General features: G+C 40.2%; 1 protein-coding gene and 1 long non-coding RNA gene across 4 annotated transcripts in view; both read right to left on the reverse strand.

Moving 5' to 3' along the window:
* Positions 1 to 1,613: 1,613 nt before the first annotated feature.
* LOC146395546 (uncharacterized) lies at positions 1,614 to 8,294 on the reverse strand. Its single transcript, XR_014831334.1, has 2 exons — positions 8,050 to 8,294; positions 1,614 to 6,283 (listed from the first exon to the last, which is right to left on the reverse strand). It is a non-coding gene; the product is annotated as an uncharacterized LOC146395546 (long non-coding RNA).
* A 452-nt stretch (positions 8,295 to 8,746) lies between these two features.
* Positions 8,747 to 18,358, reverse strand: part of ARL15 (ADP ribosylation factor like GTPase 15) — a 442,112-nt gene continuing 432,500 nt past the window's right edge. For all 3 annotated transcript variants that reach the window (XM_021076689.2, XM_085002263.1, XM_085002262.1), the window contains one exon: positions 8,747 to 11,514. In XM_021076689.2, the coding sequence (XP_020932348.1) occupies positions 11,362 to 11,514 (153 nt within the window). In that variant the 3' untranslated portion in view covers positions 8,747 to 11,361. The remainder of the gene's footprint in view (positions 11,515 to 18,358) is intronic.

Here is an 18,358-nt window from a genome sequence, read left to right on the forward strand (position 1 = left end):
TCATCCTATTGGACTTTGCTTACAAAACCCAAGTTCAAAGATAAAATTATTAAGGATGTCAAGATGGTGAGAGCAGGGCCTTAAATCAAGCACAGGGCCCTTCAGAGTATGGGACCTTCTGTGAGTATGCTGGTTGCACACCTGGAAGTGAACCCAGAATCAGGGGATAGAGCAGAGTAGAGTTTTTTCCATCTCGCTGTGTTTGGACGATGTCAAATACTACTGCGTCTCGAAAACTGTTGTTCTGGTTACCACAGCAGCCGAGCCATGCAGCCTCAGAGATGGAGCCTTCCCATTTGATTTGTCAGTGAGTTAATTGGTTACATACACTGCTATCCAAGGGATTGTGAGTATGTTCAGCAAAGCACGTTTTGGGTGGCCTGAGGGGCTCCTCTGATCTTTGGAAGTCTCCCGCGGGTGGGAGAACCTCTACTCACCCACCTGTATCATAGACAAGCACCAAGTCCTCCTTTGCAGGCAGTCCAATCCTGTCTTCCTCGTTCTAGACAATGGGATTCTGGAGTGATGGGCAGGTGATAAAGGTAAGAAGGCTGGTTTTATAGTTCTCCCTTTAATCCCTCAGACCCTCAGTTTGGCCTCAGTAATTTGCTTGTTGCTCCCATTGACACATATTTTCCTGCTGCATCTTTTCTCTTATCACATTTATTCTTCTACAGTGTTACCGGCAACCCTCTTCCTCTTCCAACCCACACTCTCTCCAGATCACTCATCCTCAATAAGTGGTTATGCTCTTCTTCTTAAGAACATCCCCTGGCTCCCCTACTGACTGCTACATTTCATCCAAGTCCTTGGTCTTGGCATTCAAGGCTCTCCACAATCCAACCACAACCCGCCTTGCCATTTGTGTTGTCATAATCTTTCCTTCTGGGCAAGAGAATAACACGGAAGATCCTTGCCTTCTTTCTGTCTTTCCTTCTTGCCCCTCCTTTCACACTTATTTCTACACAGTGCACTCATCCTAAGTACATGGTGTTCATTTATAAATCTTTCCACCCCACAAAGTACGCATAATATATATTACATATCTTCCCTGACCATGACATGGTCAACATCATGTAATAAGTGGAAGGGAAGTTTTTGAGCTAAACAATTTAGCAAAAGGAATTAAATAGTGGTCACTTCTTCCACTTCCCCAGAAAGTGATTGCCAAAGCTGTTCTGTTTATTGAAAGTCTTGCTAAAATGCAAGTTATCACAAATTAAAACAAGATTTCATCTTCTATCTATTAAATCAGGATAGATTGAAATCATACAAAAGCCCAGTTTCACAAAGTAACAGAGAAATAGGAACTGACAACTAGTCACTCGTTGGAGTTGGGGATTGATACAGTTTGGGAGGGCAATTTGAGGATATGTTTTAAAAACCTTAAAAATGTTTATGCCTTTTGACCCTGTAATTCCACTTCAAACCCTGTCATTTCGCTTGCTATGGAAGTCATTAAGAAATGGGCACAAATGTTCTTCTACAAAGACATTTAAAACAGAAATAAATCCAAATATCCAACAACAGGGAATGAGTTAGATAAATAAAGGTATTTGTAAATGCTAGGCGGGCATGAAAAATCATGTTTTAGGGAAAAAAATCCAACAACATGGAAAACTTCTCCTTTTTATTAGTAAATAAAAAGCATGTTTCAAAATAATATGCAGCCTGACCCAATTTTGTAAAATTATATAGACAGAAAAGAGATTAAAAGGTTGTATATCACAATTCTTTGAATCCCAGCCCTATGAAAACAATGTTAAATTCAAAACTCTTGTCTCTAACTTGAAGTTATCAGCCAGTCAGCAGCATTCATGAAAGTTTCCTGTAGTAAGTGCTGTAAAGAGTTAAAAAGGCAACCTTGGACATAAGCACCGCCTTTCTGAAATTTACAAGCTGATGATACAGAAAGGACAAAAAAAAAAAAAGAAAAACTCAAGTCTTTTGAAGAAGTAAATATTTAACTGGCAAATATTTAATTGTGGTTTTTTTTTTTTTGGCCACATGCACGTGGAAGTTCCTGGGTCGGGGACTGAACCCGCACCACATCTGCGACCCAAGCTGCTGCAATTGCAGTGCTGGATCCTTACCTGCTGTGCCACAGAACTCTAGCAAATATTTAGTTCTGAGTATTATATCAGATTGTGTTTTTAATTGGTTTTTACCTGTTTGGTAATACAGCCCAGTGCCTTAAATATAATAAAATCCAGTTAGTGTTAGTGAATGAATAAATAAATGGGTAGTTGAGTGATGAAAGACTGAGGCCATGGAGGTCACTGGAGGTGTGTCGACCTAGTCTACAAAGATTCCATGACCAGGTGAGGACGGGCTTTTATGGAACTTGCTTTGGTGCAAAGCTTCATCTTTTATACCTTTCAACCTCTCCCAGCTCTTGCAGAGCTTTTTACCTAAGAAATACGAAGGGAGAATTGCTCCAAAAGTGCTTCCTAGAATCACAGTTGTCACCATTTTTCTAGTGTTTCCTATGTTCTAGGAGCCACAAGAAACCCTTCCATGTGTGATGTTCTCCAACCCTCATGCTAATCCTTGGAAGAAAGTATATTACCTCAACTATGGAGGAGAAATTGAAACACGGTTAGGTAATTTCTCCAGGTCAGGTGACAATAACAAGTGGAGCCAAACTCTTGGCCAGTTCTGATTGACTCCCAATCTGTGCAATTAGTCACTATGCTGTAAAATTCCTTCTTGCAATCAGGACACACATTTTCAGTGGTGATGAACATGCCAGGCTGACACACTTTTAAAATTTTTTTCCTGGTTCTATCTTTAATTGAACCTATTCTGGTGGGTGGATGGTGCTACCTCATGGTAGTTCTTTACCATTAATAAGCTTACCGGCTATTTGGACAGCATCTTCCGTTATGAGGTGCCTGTTCAAGTCTCTTGCTAGCTTTTCCACTAAACTGATTGCTCTTTTTTCTTTCTTGAGTTGTTCTGAATATCTTTTGGCAATGGACTTGGTTTTGTGTTGCAAAAATCTCCTATTCTGTAGCTTTTTTTTTCTTTTTGGCTGTCCTGCAGCATATGGAGTTTCTGGGCCATGGATCAGATTCAAGTCACAGTTGCAGCCTACACCATAGCTGCAGCAATGCCAGATCCTTTAAACTTCGGTGCAGGGTCAGGGATGGAACCTGTGTCCCAATGCTTCGGAAATACCACCGATTCCATTGTGCCACAGTGGGAAAACTTGCGACTTTTTTTTTCTGACACTCTTCACTTTCTCTTTTCCTTCTTTTTCACTCTCTTCACTTCCTCTTTTCCTCCTCTCTTTCAAATACTGTTTCTTGGGGGAAACGTCAGTTATACATTCAGAGGCAAATAAAAAGTTATCATGAACCTTCACGTCATCATCATTTGGCTTTAACAATTGTCACCCATGGCCAATTTTGTTGCACCTACATCCTTGCTCACTTCTGTTCCTCCCTACACCCAATTGATTATTTTGAAATAAATCTGAAGCATAATAATTCATCCATGAATATCTAAGTACAGGTCACTAATAGATAAGGGCTTCTTTAAAAAATATGCAACTACAGTTCCATTATCACATTTAAAGTATCCCAGTAATCAATGCTTCCTTAATTCATGATATCTTTAGTAATTGTTTAAATTTCTCCAGTATCTCAGATTTATCCTTCTACATTTTGGTAGTTTGAGCCAGAATCCAAATGAGGTCTATACTTTGCAATTATTTGATATAACTCTTAAGACTCACTCTATAGGTTTCCTCCCTCTGTTCTTTCCTTCTTGCCATTTAAGAAACCAATTCATCTGCCCAGTTGAGTTTCCAACAGTCTGGATTCGAATTATTGCATTAAATCACCATGTGTGGTTTAACATACTCCTCTGCTCCTACAATTTCTGCAAATTGTTAGATCTAGAGGTTTGATGTGACAACGTTCGATTTGGGGAGGCAAGAATAAACTTGCAACTGGCGGTATTGCACACTTTTCTCAGGAAGCATGGGATGGCTGGTTGTTTCCCTCTTTGCGCTGTTAGCAGCCACTGATGACCATTATCCAGATCCATTATTTCACTAGGGGTAGGATGTCAAAGTATAAGCCACACATTTTAATTAATCTCGGGTATTACATGACTTCACTGCATTTTGCTGTTTTACCAAAAAATTGGGGATGACTTGAAATTGACAAGCTGAATGGCAGTGGAAAAGTTTTTGTTTCTGTTTGTGATTCTACCTGGGTACCCAGGCTGGTAGACTGCAGGGAACATGTTGTGGTTTTCTGAGAGGTACATCTGTCATGGTGCTTAGGGCTGGCAGGGAAGTATGGTATCGACTTTAGGTGTTTAGGGAAATGAAAATGGTGCTGGTTTAGATTTTGCAGAAGTTCTCTAAATCTAAAAATGTATTACCTCCTGCTAAAGGAACAAATTTGCCCAAGTACCTTCTTGGAATAAATAATGGGTTTAAAGATGTCTCTGCAGGTTTCCAATCTTCAGTGAGAAAGAAAAATCTAAAGCTTCAATGAGAAGCAAACCAAAGCAGCCCGAATCTTAGTTGAAACTCACTGCTTCTGACGAGGTAAAACATCTAGGGGGTTGTATAGTTTACAGATTACTCCTTCTGTCTGTGTGTGTGAATTGCGGCTTTTTAAAAAAATTTTTAAACACAACAGCCTTTACCATTAGGTGGAATGAAACACAAGAGGCTGCCACTGAAGAATTTTGTTCTTGGAGGTGCATCATTTCAAATACACATCATTTCTTAGATTACCAGATAAAAGGATGAGACCAAACTACACTAGAGAAAAAGGTAAAGCCCTTTGAATACAGAGAAGATGAAAAGGAGGTGAGTTACGCTTTGCACTTGGGAAGCACTTCTGTGTAGTAGACACATGGTTTGTTGTGGTAAAAGCGAAAGAGAAGGTGGTAGCTTTACAAAGTTCTATTTAGAAAGACACTAAAAAGAAGCAAAGCCTCTTTGGTGTATATGTGTGTCAGATTTCTAGTTTTATTAATGGTCTCAAAAGAAATAATACAGCATTAAAAGACAATTTTAAATTAGGAGGGCTGAGAAGTTCCTACTATGGCACAGCAGTCTAAGGATGCAGTGCTGTCTCTGCAGCAGTGTAGGTTTGATCCTGGGCCCAGTGCAGTGGTGGTGGTGGGGATCCGGTGTTGCTGCAGCTGTGGCGTAGGTCACAGATGTGGCTTGGATTTGTTCCCTAGCCCGAGAACTTCCATATGCCTCAGATGTGGCAAAAAAAAAAAAAAAAAAAAAAAAAATCAGGGCTGAAAACCGGGAATCAGGACTTAGAAAAAAATATTTAAAGATCTGGAGAGTCAAACTGCAATCTTAACATAAAATGCTCCCCCAATAAAAAAAATTCTCTAGAGTCACAGAAATAACCTAACTTAGCCAAATGCTACAGGAATTAAATTCCTACAAAGACAGGGACTAAGACTGTCCTGTTTACTGCTGTATCCCAAACATCTAACACAACGCCTGGTACATAATAGGTGTTCAACAAAAATGTGCTGGAGTCATGAATCAATTAAAACTCGAAAAGTATCAAAACCCAAAGTTCCAATTGTGAGATAAAACCTATAAAAAAGACCATGGTAAGTTGAGTCTCGACAAGCTGTCATCTGAAAAATCCTGTCGAAGCGGCTTAATAAAAGTGTTGGGCTGATAGACCCCATGTCTAGAAAGTTGTAAAACAAATGGAGAAGGTCCAGAGCCAAAGCTGACTTGCTCCAGATTACAGGGAATGACAGCCAGACTTACTGTTTGCATTCCTGTCTCTGCCTTTTGGTGAGCAGTTTCCGTTCCAACCAAATTCTAATTTACTCATTTTTAATTTACTCTATTTATATGTCTAATGATTTAATATCACATCATACCAGTCTGGCCTTCAGGTGCCCTTGACACACATTTTTCTGATTGACCTTTCCATATACTATACACAAACCAGCCAGAAACCATTCATCTCCGCGTGAGCCTCTCAGGTGAGGACTGCGGTTTCATGTCTCTCTCCAGAAACAGCCTTCTTCACAGGCTCCGCCTGCAAACAGCTCCCCCCCCCACCCCATCCCCCACCCATGTCTTCTGTAAGCTTGTCCAGACATGGAGGACATCATTAGACCAGGTCTTCTAGTCAGTCATTCCACCGGTTGCAAAGCAATCATTTATGCGCGTTTGGTGTTTGGTCTGACATCTTTTTGATGCTGGGTCTCCAGCCTTTGTCTCAATGAATCACTTGTCAGCAAAGGTTGCGGCACTCTAGGCTGGATTTCACACCTACTGGAAGGGTTGCCTGTGATGTAGGTGATCTTAGGCTTTTTTGAAATGACCACCTCCCCCCATCCCATGAGGAAACAGGGGACTGAGGGAGACCTGGCAACCCGATGTTTATTCAAGGCTTATTTTTCATTTGTTAGTACGTCCCCTGTTCCTGTGCCCTTGAAGGCAGGCTTTCCCCTCTGGGGACAATGTTACCAACTCTTCTCCATGGTTGAAAGTTTGCTGCTAAAAAGAACCAGGATGTACACTCTGTGCAGAATATTTTAAGAGCCTCAGCATAAGAGGGAGAGATTTTTGAACAAAAAAGGGAAAAAAAAAGAATTCATCATTTTTTAGTAGTTTGAAGATCATTTTTTCCCCCAAAAGAGAATCTTTTTTTTTTTTTTTTTAATTTTTTTAAGTGGAATTTGATGGCTGTGCCTAGCGTGGTCCACAGTTGTGGAAATGTCTACTGGAGCAATATGGGGTCAGGAATCAGACTGGGTCATAAACCAGGCTGATACTGGCAAGGCCTGGAATCGAGTCCCTCTCCTAATTCTCCAAACAGGGCAGCGGTAACCTTACAAAGTGCGTATGGTAAGTGAAGTTGCTTTAAACCACAGAGCCTGAACTATTCCCTTGTAAAAAGTGATTATTCAAATGGAGCTTCCCACGGAAACTGCCTGCAACACGAGGACTTGAGCAGAGGATGAAAAAGTGGAGGTGAGGCACGCCTAAGAACATCATTGGTGGCCTTGCCAAACCAGGACCCAATGATCAGAGCTGGCCTCATAGAGCTGAGATGGAATGCAAGATGGGAATGCAGAGAAAATCTGATAGAAGAATCGTGCACTTTTTACTTGATCTGTGTTGCGAGGAAAGAAAGGTATAGGTTGGGGAGATTCTTTTTTTTTAATGGATTTTCATAATTCCTTTTTTTAATTGAAGTATAGATTTTTTTCATCTTTTATTTATATATATATTTTTTTCTACTGATTTTTCTTGGTGCCTTTTAAACTCTTTGCGTTGGTTTTCACAGAAAGCCACTGAATGAAGAGGTCATCACACACAGATGAATCCCCAGGATGGGAAGTCAGAAGTTCTAGCTCTGATGAAGGTGGAAGGAAAGCTTTTTCATTCAAAGAGGATGGGACAGCAGAGGGGAAACTGATATCCCATCTGAGGCTTCTGGGTCTTACAGGGATCCTTTTCATGTTCCTAAATCGGTACAAGGGGGGTGGGGTAGGGTGCCAAATCAGGCTCATCAGTCACTGTGTGCCTCTGAGCTGGAAAACATTTAACCCTGAGCTGCAAATCATTTAATCATGCTGACTCAGCAGAGACCAAAACTTGTGCACCCTTGGGATCCAGGAATTCCCAACACGATATGATAATGCATTTCACAGCGTGAACTCCAGATCTCCAGGACCCAGGCTAAGGGAAAGAGATGGCAGGGAATCTACCTTCTCCTGAAGTTTTATCCTTCCTTCCAAATGCACTGAAATCGAGGGATCCCCAAAGGCAGCTCCCACTTCCTGGCCCCCCACCCCCATGTATCTTTTCCTTTCTGTTTGCACCATTAGGTCAGGAGGTTAATGAAAATGCACTCTAAAATTATAAGGAGGATAAAGCCAGGCATGAATATTAGATTTCCACTGGAGTCTGAATATTCCATCTGGACATTATTAAGAAAACCCCATTTGCCTTAGAATCTTACAGTTCTGTCCACATTTGCTTGGATAGGTCTGAGGGGCTTAGGAATTTGATAACTGCTAATTGCCTACCTTGGAAACAAAATTAGGATGCAGGTCAGATCCCAGCTCAGAAGGGAAGTGTTGCAAGCTTTCTGTGGAGTTAAATAATTTGTCAGGAGAATGTTGCATTTGGGACCAAACAAGAGCTGGGATTTGTATTCTTCATCTTCTAGCACACATATATTTTTCAATCCCTCCCCTCCTTTTTCTTTCTCTTCTTCATCTTTTCATTTTTCTTTCTCTTTTATAGAATCCTCTCATCCTTAAGAATGGACCTGTAAATATACAGAATTTCCTCCAGTCACTTAAAAACATCGTCTTATTTCCGGAGGGCCTCGATCCCTATTGAAGGACATAGTTCATGGCACCAAACAGCCATTCTTAGAAAGTTGCTTTTACAGTAAATATTACAAAGCGACGCTTAGATCGAAGGATGATACTTGACATTAACATCTCGACTCTGCTCGCTCCTTCTGAAGGAATGGCTCCAATGAAAGTAAATTGCTGTTGAAGACAAACCAACTGGAAAAGACACTTGCGCTCCCCCCCCCCTCTTTTTTGTCTCGAAGTTTTCACAATGGCTTCAAAGGAAATGCGAATTAATCATTTGTTTTGACCCAAGAGCAGCAGAACTTATTTTGAAGACTTAAACAGGCAACACAAATGTAAACAGAAATCTGGGACTCCCAAATGCTAAGGCTGGAAGGAGTCAGTCTGAAAACAACAATTCTACTCAGCGTTTATTTTCATTTGAAGATTGTGGAAATCATATATAAATCACGGACAATAGGAGTTCTTCTTGCCTGGCAATTGTCCACAGGACTCTGTTAACCTCCAAGTACAGATACAGCATTTTTGAATTGAAAGACAGGGCAATATGGCAGTTAATCAGCAACGGATACTGTCAACTACAAGAGATACAAAGTTCTGTCATATAAATTAATTGCCATTACAAAAAGGCAACTGCTTTAGCTAAGAAGGTACAAAAACTGGTAACTTCCATAAATATAACAAGAAGCTAAGTGAAGAAGTACAGAACAGACTGTTTTTCCTATACAACATTTGAATATGCAAACTAAGACACCTGTGGCACTTTACAAGGAAGTAGGAACACGACACAGACGCATGCCCACCCCCACCCCCCCCACGCCCCGTCGTTGGAGCCCCCTCCCTTCCCCCCCCATGTGGATCTCCAAAACACGGCACATTCTAGGGTTACAAGGACAGGATGCTGCACGGAAGCAGCAAGCCGGCGAGCTCTGAACTGCTAGACAAAGAAGGAGCCTTATTGACAGTTGTAAAGCATTAGGCGTCAGACAGAAACTTGTCAAAAACAGCTGTTGTTGGGTACTGATTGATAATGTTTTCATTCTGACGGCTGAGACACTGCAGACAGTCGTGGGTCTGAGGAGAAGCCCATCCCTGGCGCACACATGAACACACACACAGACAACGGGAAGTCATTTAACAGATGGCTTAGGAGCACTCAGCCACGGTATCTTAAAAAGACAACATTCTAGATTTAATGAACTTGCAGAGAGAGCAATGCCTAATAATCATTTATTTTTCATAAAAGAGGTGCACAACAGGACAAAATAAAAGCAGAAATTGTGTGAGTGGTCATCAGAATAAAACTTTTGTGCTGCTCATAGATTACACAATGCTAAAAATATTCAAGGACGTTGTAGACAAAAATCGAATGTGAATCTTTTTTGATCCATTGCATTAAAAAAAAAAGCTTAAAAGAAGGGTTCGATGTTTCAAAGGTAATGATTTCATTAAGATCCACTTACCAGATTAAACCACAAAAGCTATATTTGAATGACATACATTATCTGGAGAATGGCAAGGTATTACATCATATCACCCTGTAATATAGTGCGAGTCTGCGGCATTTGGGAATTAGTCTATGCTACCTAAAAATTACAAACATGTTTTTATTGCTCAGGTGAAGGGAGCAGTTTTCTATTATTTGGGCACTTGGTATTTAAGTGGCCAAAAATCTACAAAATGTGCCAAAGAGTATTTCATCCGTTAACTTCAATATCCATAGATTAGTTCTGATTTAGAAAAGGTCAAAGGTGCCAAAACTTAGTAAAACTGTACATTGATCTCTGCATAATTTAAATTTAAATTAAGTGGAAAAAAAAAATTAGTTCCAAAGACTGAATCTAGGCCCTAAAATTATTTATTTGCCGCAGCCCCAGCACATGTTTAAGGGTATGTTGAAACCCCTGAAAATAGGGGTTTATAATAGAAATACTGATAGACCTTTAATTACTAGACGGAGACATTAACAGACTCCATTAGACTGTATTAGCACTTACTGAATGAATGTACAGATGATTCTGCCTTTGTCATCTCTTGTCAACCCCACGCCAGCTTAAACACTAGCCAGCTTCAGTTGGCTGTTTTTTAAAAAAATTATCATTTAAAAAATTATTTCCTCTATTTCAATCAGACATAAGAGTTTTAGAAAAAGGCTTTAAGAAACCTATTATGTTGCAGCTTGACTTTATGTTGGGTAATTTTTCTATTAAAAAATACTGGAGGACTTGATGAAATAGTAATCAGTAATGGGTGCATTGTGTCTGAATTTCTTCTGACTGTTCTCAAAAACTAAAACAATCTCTTTGCTCTGAAAAAGGGGATTGAAGGAGACTTCAGATGTAATGATAATAAAAAAAAAACCCATTAGGCATCTTGCCTTTAAGATCTTCAAAGTCAATTTACTATGGCAGGATATTTCTTTCTGATAAGGTAATTAATTGAAGTTTTTGGTGCTCATTTTTCTTCCATAATCTGTAAGGCCCATATACAAAAACCAAAACAAAACAAAACAAAAAAAACAAAAACAAAAAAACTTAAAAATAAAATAACATGAAAGAAAACCCCCAAGAGATCTTGTAGACGAGATACTTATTATGTGGAGCCCCAGTCACACAGCACTCCACCCCAAGGCCAGGGTAAATGAGCCCAGGTTCTCAGTCGCCCTGAGTCCTCCATCAGGGATTCGATTTCCTTGAGCCAGGAACGCCATCCATTTGAGCACAGAGAAGAGAAGAGACGCTTAGAACAACAGAAGGAAGAGACATGCGGTGAAAATAATTAGTGGTAAACAGAGAATAAATTCTCTCTCAGTAGTGTGTACTTGACGTTAATGCCGATGATAATTCACCTGATTTACAGAATATTCACTTTTATAGAGAGATAAGAGTCTGAGATAACTGGAAGAAAACAGATACTGAAGCCATTACAGTCTGGATACCAAAATAAAATTAAAATGCAAAACTAACATGATAGGTTCAAGGCCTTGTGAGAACCCGATTTCCTCGCCAGATCTCACATTCTTCCAGCTTCAAGGTCTTTTTCTTCTAACAAATTTATCAGCCGAGAGAAGCTGTCTTTCAGTGCATCCATGTCATCCAGTGAGCAGGGCTGCAGAATCCAGCGTTTGCCACGTGCAAGTGGTTCAAGTTCAAAATATTTTTTGACCTTAATTGAGGGGGGAAAGAGAAATATGTTAATAATTATATCAAAACCCTTCTCATATTGAAATTTTTTAAGGAATGAAATAGATCATAAAGTTATATGAATAGGGATGTCTAGGACTTTGTAGAATCCCATCCACAGCTTTGGTTATAATGTGGGCTATATGTTGTGACCCAGAGTGTTTTCTTTAGGGGTGAATGACCTGCTTGCAAGCCACCATTCTACCCATTCACTTAACGGCATGGGAGGTCTGATGAAGTCTAGGAAAGAATTATATGTATTATGGCACTGGGCAAAATACGTTGCAGATGTCAAAAAGTTACAACTCAATTAAAATAACTCTAGTAGAGTAGCTTTAGTGATATCACCTTGCTAACTTAGATTGGTAATGGCTGACAGCATGTACAGTATCAATTACATAAGACAATTATTTGGACCATCGAACACACACGTGCACACGCAAATACAATTGAAATAATTTTTTCTCTCTCTCCCTTAAATTTCTGGTATCTCCTTTTTTTTTTTTTTGTCTTTTTGCCATTTCTTGGGCCTCTCCCGCAGCATATGGAGGTTCCCAGGCTAGGGGTCGAATCGGAGCTGTAGCTGTAGCTGCCAGCCTACGCCAGAACCACAGCAACGCGGGATCTGAGCTGCGTCTGTGACCTACACCACAGGTCATGGCAATGCCGGATCCTTAACCCATTGAGCAAGGCCAGGGATCGAACCTGCAACCTCATGGTTCCTAGTCGGATTCGTTAACCACTGCGCCACGACGGGAACTCCCCTGGCATCTCTTTTGGAGATGAAAAAGCCATAAGTGGCTTTTTAGGAAAGAGGAAAGAAAAGAAATATATAGCATATGCATATATATATATATATACACATACACTTTTATATAAATATATATACATAAATAAAGTCTCCTAGCATTTTTTTCTTTCAGTTCTGACTCTTTATGGAGGAAAAAGTCAAGACCTTATAACTGGTATGTGGGGTGGAACACTTGCTACCTTAAAAACTCGTCTGATTAATAAACAGTCACAAGTCACTCTTAGCATGTACTGGGCTAGGATACTGACTAAAAGCATCCAGAATTATCAGCTCCTGGCTGAGAATAAATATCAAAGTATTATGAAGTATTGATGATTTTCAGAAGTACTGATGATCTTCTCCAAAAGGGTATGATAAAGTACAAAGTTCATGAAGCTACACACACACACACCCACACACACACCCACACACTGCATCACACAAGAATAAGACATTGCATTTAAAGCCCAACTTGGTTTGCGTAATATCAAATACAGTGAGTAGCAACATCAGAAAAGGTATTGTTCAAAGACATTCTTGGTCAACAAACTGTATTAAATCCCATGTGCCAGGGAGAATTCCAAGGTCTTACCTTAGTCCATACCTGACCCAAAAAAAAAAAGGGGTCCCAATCTTCTGCCATGTCCAAACATGGTTTCATTTTGCCTTTACCATCACAAGCACCAGACTAATGTTAACAGCAGGGACACACCATTCAAATTGGTATTAATACGTGTATACCTTTTTTTCTGTCTTTTTAGGGCCGCACCCTCGGTATATGGAGGTTCCCCGGCTAGGGGTCAAATTGGAGCTGCAGCTGACAGCCCATGCCACAGCCACACTGCATCTAAGCCACGTCTGTGACCTACACCACAGCTCATGGCAATGCTGTATCCTTCACCCACTAAGGGAGGCCAGGGATCGAACTTGAGTCCTCATGGATGCTAGTCAGATTTGTTTCCGCTGAGCCATGATGGGAACTCCATGTGTATACATTTTTAATGTGAGCAAGAAGATATAAATAACACTAAGTTTTAATGGTAATTTAGGAACCACAAATATGCTCACATTTTACGGTCCACGTGTGTCCCCAAAGTCCTCCTAGAGATGCCTGCAAATTCATAATAAATACTATTACTATTTTCAAAAAGAAAAAGAAAGAAGCCTTTAAGAATGGAAGAACTCTCATTAATTCCGATTCTGGGAGTTCCCATCATGGCACAGTGGTTAACGAATCCGACTAGGAACCATGAGGTTGCGGGTTTGATCCCTGCCCTTGCTCAGTGGATTAACGATCTGGCATTGCCGTGAGCTGTGGTGTAGGTCACAGACGCGGCTTGGATCCCGCTTTGCTGTGGCTCTGGCGTAGGCTGGCAGCTACAGCTCCGATTCGACCCCTAGCCTGGGAACCTCCATATGCTGCAGGAGAGGCCCAAGAAATGGCAAAAAGACAAAGACAAAAACAAAACAAAACAAAAAACAAACAAAAAACTCCGATTCTGAAGAGTAGTGGGAAACTCATTTATAGATCAGAAAATGGGTACACAGCTTCAGAACAATTTTTGGCAAAGGTATTTTACAAATCATGTTGTTAAGAGGGCTTTTATGGAAAATGTAAACCCCATTCGTTTTAGTCTGTTTTCTTTAGGGCACTGAAATGACTGACTTCCAAGAGAATCTGGAATTGCTTGTGCAACAACCAGTACCAGGGACCAACCCTGTGCCACCCTTGGAGCCACGGGCCAACAGGGGCGAGAGCTAGCAGGGGCGACGGGTAGGGAACTGTCTTTTTAGGGCCACACCCATGGCATATGGAGGTTCCCAGGCTAGGGGTCTACAGCTTGAAAGAGGAGTTGGCTGCTCTCAAGAGTTTAAAATCAGAGACGTTAGTCTCTTTGATTCTGTCACAAAGAGAGGCTCAGACTGTGCCACTGAATGCAAAACTGGGGAACCCTATTTTACTAGAATGTTGTGTGGTATTTGATCAGTAATGCCTCCCATCGTTCCTGTTGTGGCTCAGTGGGTTAAGAACCTGACTAGTATCCACGAGGAAAAGGGTTCAATCTCTGGTCTCCCTCAGTGTGTTAGGGATCCAGCGTTGCTGTAAGCTGTGGTATAGGCTCAGATCCTGTGTTGCTGTGGCTGTGGCTCTGATTCAGCTCCTAGCCTGGGAACTTCCAGAGGCTGCAGGCATGGCCCTAAAAAGAAGAACAGTAAAAAAAAATTTTTTTTACTTTTAAAAATTAAAAAATAAAAAGAACCCCACAACACGACCAAAAAAAAAAAAAAAAAAACCAAAAAAAAGCTCCCATCAAGAGAGGATAGAATGCCACATGCATTATCTGATCTGGTACCCAAAGGAAATTGTACCTTTGTCACATTTTATAAACTCAAACCTAAAAGGACAGCATTTTAAGTATTGCTAAAATGGTGGAAAGAAGTATAATAATATTAAAATAAAGAATAACACAGTAAGCATATATTATTAACACTTCTTCCTCCAAATGGTTCATGTAAAAATTCACAATATTCATCCTAGTAGCACAGCAACAGCTAATTTAAAAACAATGTTATACTTAAATGATCACAAAATACCTTAACCTGTGACATTTTGCAATATGGACCAGACACAACAGCACAAGAAGGATTTTAGCTATGCATCAGGTTGGTTTCTAAGCAACTGAAAATATAGTCTATGACATAGGCACACTTAGAAGATAATAAAGATGTCCAAAGGCAGTTTTGTTTCAGAAGTTGTTCCTGCTGAGTATTAAACATGAGAAGGAAACAGAGGCTTCAATTACAGGGTGGTCTCCAGATGAAGGAGGCTACTGGTGCTAAGCTGACAAATAAGCTGGGTAACCTGAGATTTTTCAGATCTGTAACTTAAGTGGGTATCTAATTCTGCCATATTCACCCTACTGGTCTCCAAAGAACTCCACATTATGTGACACTTGTAATATCAATTTTAAAACAAGTTTGGCATTCCAAGGATATTCAAATACAATCAGTGACTGACTGTGTCTGCTGGTATAACAGCTTTCCACCACGAGAGTTTCATGTTTCTAAATCAAAGAGCACAATACAAGAGACAGGAAGATGGAGACGAGGCTCTGACTTGAACTTCTTTTCCCCCCTTTGGCCACACCCATGGCATGTGGAAGTTTGCAGGTTCATGCAGAGATGGAACCTGCGCCGCAGCAGAGACATGAGCCACTGCAGCGACAACGCCAGATCTTTAACCCACTGAGCCATCAGGGAACGCTAAACATTTTTCTATAGGTAACATTTTTGTTTTCTTATATTAACCCAATGTTCACCTTTTACCAGCCCCCTGCCATGACTACAATAAAAATTACCCATAGTCACATTTGACCTGTCCATAATTGCTGTTTCTGTCCTTCTATACTCTGATGTATAATTTTAAAGAAAGGTGTTTAAGTTTGACCAACATAAATCATATACTTACACTGGATATCGTTTTTAAGGTTAAAGAAAAGCTGTCTATGATGCAAGGGTCTATTTTTTATGATGGAGAACATTTTTTTAAAGGTTATTTTCTAATCAGGATAAACATTTTAGAAAAAAACTCAAGAGAAAATGAACCTAAGTTGTTTGACTACTTTATCAGCAGCTTAAATGTCGTGGCTAACTGGAAACTGCTGGAATCAGGAGCTGGTGGTTGTTTCACATTGGCTTCTGGAGATGGCACTTGGGGGAGTGACATCAGGATACAGCTGCCTGGCAACCTGTGATCATCTAGCTATTTTCGGAATGGCCACAGACAGTGGGCATATGTCAGTGCCACCCTAGAGATAGGAAAACAAAGCCACCATAAGTTGCCAGCCTATTTTAGCTATGTCATCAGAGCCCTTTCTTTACTCACACAACTGTGGTGTGATTTGCATTACTGCATTCCGTTATTCACACGTCCCATTGACTGTAAAGTCCTAATATAACAGAGACAAATCGGCACCATCTCCTTGTTGCTAATGTTTGTAGCAGCTGTTAAACCCGTGAGACATTACACAGCCCAGGAGACCCACTCATTGGGTAGGAGCTGTCCATTATGTTTCCTTGAGTAGAGAAATAACCAAATCATTCCTTCCTACTTATAGGACCTCTACTGAGATTGTAATGATACTGGTTTCCCTATCTTGGCCTTACCTGATATTCAAAAATTTTATTTTTAATTCCTGCAAACCTGTTGTGCCTAAATTTCTAGTAGTCACGTAAATAGTTTCTAAACTACAATGATAGAGCTTTAACTTTTTAAAAACCTGCAGATCTCATTTTATTTATAATGATAAGCTGCTTGCTTTTTTTCTATTTTTATAATTAAGCCATCTAGTAGTATGTGGCCAGAATTGGCCTCATTTTCTTTTAAACATCTTTGGGAAGCAGATCATAGAACAGTCCACAAGGGGTTATTTAGTGTTTTCATGTTACATAGAGTTGCTTTGTAAGCTCAGATATTTATAAACAGTGCTTTGACCCACACGAATGTGTGGTAAGGTATTAAAAAGAGAGGGTGTGTCACATCTCTTTAGGATGCATGGGACTGTGCTCTGCACCCTAGACTATGTCACCCCTAGTTCTGGTGAATGCAACGCATTAGCACCAGCCAGGCACTGCTATTACTAAAAGCACCCTGCCCTCTTCCGTGTCCAGAATACCACCTCAGCTGATCCTGTCCCTGTTGATGCAGGTATCTCTTGCCCTATCTGGGGCTATTAGCGTATTTTTCCATACATTCATCACTAGAGACAGAAGCTGGATATTTTCTCCCAGATCCCCATCAACACACAACACATATATTCCCTTGGCAAAAAAGCCTGCAAATTATAATGAAGCTCTCTTAAGCTTGGGGGTGGCTGTGGTGGAATGAAAATCAGTATAAGGAGCTTTGGAAATCTCCATCCTGAAAGCTGGCTTCCCAGAGCTTCCTTCATTCAACCATCACTTCTTTTTTTCTTTGGCCATGCCCTCGATATACAGAAGTACCTGGGACTAGGGATTGAACCCATGTCACAGCAGCGAGCCGATGCAGGGATAACGCTAGATCCTTAACCCACTGAACCACAAGAGAAATGCTCAACCATTACTTCGTGAACGAGCCTGGCAAGCGTGCTCTCATGAGCTACCTGTGCCAGCTCCCTTGCCAATATATGGGGTTCCATGGAGTAGAGAGAATACTGTAAAATCGAAATAAAACAGAAACAATAAACTTGACAAAGCGTTGGTCCCCATCGTTTGTATTATGAGATTACAAGGCCCCTTTGCCTGGCTCTTTAGTGGCCACAAAAGACTGTTTAACACGGTACAGTTTACGAAAGGCTTTTTCACTCACTTATAGCATTCTGACTATACTTCACCTGGAAGTAAGAAAAGCAACTGATTCAAATAAAGAGGAATATGATTAGTTAGAATAATTCTGAAGGCATGTAAGTTAATTTGAGTAAGAAATATTTTGGGTAAAGATTGTGAAAAGAAAATTTAGGAATAAGGCACCTTCTTTCTTCATCTCTTGATAAGGAATTCAGGTCTCTTTGGGTCTAGGCTGAAAACTTTGGCTCCTTGCAACCAAGAGTGACAGGTCAACAGATAAGACTGACAGTAGAGACTACAGGGTGAGGCTCATCAACAAAATTCAGAAATCCAGGAAAAACAGCAATTGTGGATTTGATGGATAGCAGGGGAAGCTGGAGAATGACGTAAGGGAACAAGACAGTTAATTATCTTGAACCCAGTGGATTCATATTGGTTTCTTTGTCACAATGTGTCCCACTGAATAGTTTGTATTTTTTTAAAAGAACTATAATAATAATGCTTTTTTGAGATGGGTTTATATTAGTTCTTAACTCTTTGATAAAAGTATGGTCTTGAGGGGAGGGATAAATTAGGAGTTTGGGATTAACAGATACACAATACTATAATATAAAATAGATTAAAAAAACACAAGGACTTAGTATATAGCACAGGGAACTATATTCAATATCTTATAGTAGCCTACAATGGAAAAGAATCTGAAAAAGAA

Source organism: Sus scrofa, chromosome 16, assembly GCF_054392235.1.
Source record: "Sus scrofa isolate SSC_HxYL_T2T_F1_AM1 chromosome 16, Sscrofa_HxYL_maternal_Yorkshire_Landrace_v2.0, whole genome shotgun sequence".
Taxonomy (NCBI): Eukaryota; Metazoa; Chordata; class Mammalia; order Artiodactyla; family Suidae; genus Sus; species Sus scrofa.